The sequence below is a fragment of the Apodemus sylvaticus genome, chromosome 19, assembly GCF_947179515.1.
Source record: "Apodemus sylvaticus chromosome 19, mApoSyl1.1, whole genome shotgun sequence".
Taxonomy (NCBI): Eukaryota; Metazoa; Chordata; class Mammalia; order Rodentia; family Muridae; genus Apodemus; species Apodemus sylvaticus.
This window is the reverse complement of record NC_067490.1, coordinates 355,792-359,523: the sequence shown is the minus strand read 5'-3', so window position 1 is coordinate 359,523 and position 3,732 is coordinate 355,792. Positions and strand designations below refer to the sequence as shown.

At 45.9% G+C, this 3,732-nt stretch overlaps 1 protein-coding gene across 1 annotated transcript; it reads right to left on the bottom strand.

Annotated features, from left to right (window-relative positions):
* Positions 1-689: 689 nt before the first annotated feature.
* On the bottom strand, positions 690-3,223 carry LOC127669763 (class I histocompatibility antigen, Non-RT1.A alpha-1 chain-like). Its single transcript, XM_052163970.1, has 5 exons — positions 3,103-3,223; positions 2,639-2,908; positions 2,156-2,431; positions 1,149-1,424; positions 690-1,029 (listed from the first exon to the last, which is right to left on the bottom strand). Exons 1-5 carry the CDS (start codon positions 3,173-3,175, stop codon positions 890-892), a joined length of 1,035 nt encoding a protein of 344 aa, XP_052019930.1. The 5' UTR covers positions 3,176-3,223; the 3' UTR covers positions 690-889.
* Between the last annotated feature and the right edge of the window lie 509 nt (positions 3,224-3,732).

The following is a 3,732-nucleotide window of genomic DNA, read 5'->3' as shown; positions in this document are numbered from 1 at the left end:
TTTAATTCTTACATCATTGCTAGCAAGGGAGGCTCAAAGTGTGTTAAGGTTTTTCTGAGGGTTCTAATTTTACATATTTGGCAAAATTGAGTCCGTGAAGATGCTTTACAGTGTGGACTTTGTGAGCATGGCACAGTATGAAAGACTGAAATGTTCTTAACAACTAGAGATGTCCCTTTGGTGTGTTTCCATGTATGTAGATAAAATTTATCAAGATCTTGGGTCTTTTGGTGACTGACTATTGGTGGCACTCTGCTATGGATTTTTACTAATGGTCCCCGAAGACTTATATTGTCTCTCCCAGTATTTCAGACAACTGCAGGTGTGATGCTTCCTACACATAACTGACAACCATAGGGATATACATTTACACATTTTGTTTGTCCATGTAGTCCTTTGTGAATATAGTTTACTCCTCACAATGCTACATCAGTGTGTCTTTTGTTAGTGTATTTAAGTTCATACAGAGACCCCTGTTCTATCATCCTTTCTCTGTCTTTTCTTTTTATTTTTCTTTCTTTCTTTCTTTTCTTTCTTTCTTTCTTTCTTTCTTTCTTTCTTGCTTGTTTGCTTTCTTTCTTTCTTTTCTTTCTTTCTTTTCTTTCTTTCTTTCTTTCTTTCTTTCTTTCTTTCTTTCTTTCTTTCTTTCTTTCTTTCTTTCTTTCTTCTTTTGTGTGTGTGTGTGTGTGTGTGTGTGTGTGTGTGTGTGTGTGTAAGTATCCCTTTAAATCTAGCTTATGGTTTTGGATACATTTTAAAAGTTGTATTTTGATTTTTTGAGATTAAAATATTTTCAGTTATGACATTCAGAATTGTGCCTTTGGGAATAATGGGCCATACCCCTTCCCAACAAGGAGGCAGAGAAAACTTATTTTGGGCTTAGAGTCCCTCAGTTGGAAAGAAAACTCAGGTTGCCCTGTTCTCCACCAGAGTTCTTCTTCCACATGACAAGAGTAGCCACCAAAGCTCCCAGGAGAACCAGGCCAACAGCAAGTACTATGATGAAAATGAAAGACGGAGGAGGCCTACCTGGAAAGAAATGAAAAACTGTAGGACCCTGACCCCATATCTCAACCTTGACCTTGCTCAAGTTCTCCAGAAGGGCTTCTGCCTTCTCCAACCACAGACCGTGCCCATATCTTACTTACTCCATCTCCGGGTGAGGGGCTCAGGCAGCCCCTCATGCTCCACATGGCATGTGTAATTCTGCTCCTTTCCAGAAGGCACCACCACAGATGCCCACTTCTGGAAGGTCCCATCCCCTGCAGGCCTGGTCTCCACAAACTCCATGTCCTGGGTCAGCTCCTCCCCATTCAACTGCCAGGTCAGGGTGATGTCAGCAGGGTAGAAGCCCAGGGCCCAGCACCTCAGGGTGACTTCACCTTCAGGTCTCTGGTGACGGGTCACATATACTTTGGGGGGATCTGAGGAGGAAGAGTTGGAAAAATTGTACATTTACATTTTTCTTGGGAGTTGGTGGTATTCTTGTTATCATTTTGGGAATAGACAGGAGAATAGGGTTGGGATGTGTGCAGACCTACACAGCAACTATGCTCAGATAATAGATTGCTTGAAAAGTTCTAGAATCAATGTGAACTAGCCTAGGGTAGGAGGCTCTGGGTTACCAGGAAAAGTGCAAGTCTTTTCCTGACTGAGTGAGGCTGAGAGACTCTGTATCACTGCAGCCGTATCATACCATTGAGTGTGGCCAGAGAATCTAAACTCAGAGAGGCCATGGACTTCAGGTTGAAGGGAATGGCAAATTTAGGGATCTTTTCTCCTATTTTGAGATAGATTCTGAATTGAGACTTTGAGAGAAGAGTGAGCCCTCTGGAGAGTCATTCTCTGATGTTGGACCAGGAAACTCAGGATCATTCTTCCCTCTCCTGGTGTATGTGTGTGTGTGTGTGTGTGTGTGTGTGTGTGTGTGTGTGTGTGTGAGAGAGAGAGAGAGAGAGAGAGAGAGAGAGATAGAGGGACAGAGGCAGAGAGACAGAAACACAGAGAGACAGAGATAGAGAGACAGAGACAAAGAGACACATAGAGACAGTGTCAGAGAGACAGACAGAGAATTCTAGCTGATCTCATTTTTCTCCCCTATCAGGAGACATAAGCTCCAGTTCATCAGGACGAGTTACTTCTTTGCCCCTCATACCTGAGCGCAGTAGAGTCTCATTCCCCATCATCAGGTATTTTAAGAGCCACGCCACACAAGGGCCCTCCAAGTAGACCCTCCAGAACTCAGCCTCATTAGTTGCCTCCCATTCTTTATGGGTGATCTCAGCTGCTGAATCTGCCGCAGTCCAGGTGCTCAGATCTTCATTTAGGATGAGGTAATCTTGTCCGTCATAGCCAAACTGACGGTATGCATGAAGTAGGTGCCCGTCTGGTCCAACGTAGCAGCCAGTCATCCTTTGGATGGTGTGAGAACCTAGCCCCATCCCACAAGTTAGTCGCACCCACTTGACTCTTTCATCCTCCCTACCCACCCAACCAGATTTGGACTTAAACTGAGACTCATAAAACAAGCTCATTGCCCCCCAGTCCCCTGGGTCAATACTCTCTGTGGTCTCAGCCTTAGCCTGAACTTGGGGGTATGGATGAGGCTTGGCAACCACCTGGGCTCAGCGTCACTTACTCTTCTGGCTCTGGTTGTAGTAGCCTCGCAGTTTCTGAAAGTACACTCGGATCTGCTGTTCTGCGCCTTTGGCAATGCGTGTCTGGTCATCCCAGTACTTCTGTCCTATCTCTTCCATCCATGGCACCCGGGGCTCAAACCTTGGATTCACCGCCTCATTGTTGAAATGCACAAACTCTGTGTCGTCCACATAGCCAACAGTCATGTAGCGGGTCTCCTCTAGGCCAGGCCTTGATACTGCGATATCAAAGTACCGCAAGGAGTGGGATCCTGGAGAAAGCAAAAGTCTGATGTCTGCCTTGAACCTCCCCCAAGGGAGATCCAGGGAAGGTGGTAGAAAGGAAACAGGAGGTTCAGGGCTTAAGGGAGTTGGGGATGTGGGTAACCCCACTGGAAGGGTCTGGTCAGGTGGGCTTCCCAGGTGCCCTTCTTGTAAAAGACCTTTTCTGGGGACCTTCACTCACCTTTTAAGGTCTGTGTCAGGGCATGGGAAGCCCCCAGCAGCAGGTGGAGAGTGAGGAATACTGAGGTCCCCATTCTTTGGATTTGGAGAGAGAGTCAATCTCTGTGGGTCCTTGGTGACTATATAATGAGGAACCTCAACAGCAGGTCTCTGGGAACCTGATAGCCAATAGGAATGAGAATTGGAGTGTAGTCATCAGTGACCATGCAGAAGATCTTCATTTGGCTTACACACAGACACACAAGCAAAAGGGAAACTGCGGGGTTGTGAGGAATTCCCTTGCTGGAATCCCCCTAAGCAGCCTCTAGGAGCCTCTTCTTGTGTCCCTGGGCCTTTAGCCAAACCCCGAACCTGTACTCAGAGCTCATTCTTACATTTCCTCCCAAGTCTTGCTAAGGTTTTAGTCTCTGAATGGAATTAAGAATTAGGGTAAAATCCGAATTATAGTTTGTCTCTATCAGCATTTATTAGACTTTTTTTTATTCAATATATTTTTTATTTACATTTCAAATGATTTCCCCTTTTCTAGTCCCCCACTCCCCGGAAGTACCGCAAGCCCCCGTCTCTCCCTCTGTCCTCCCACCCACCCCTTCCCACTTCCCCATTCTGGTTTTGCCGAATACTGCTTCAC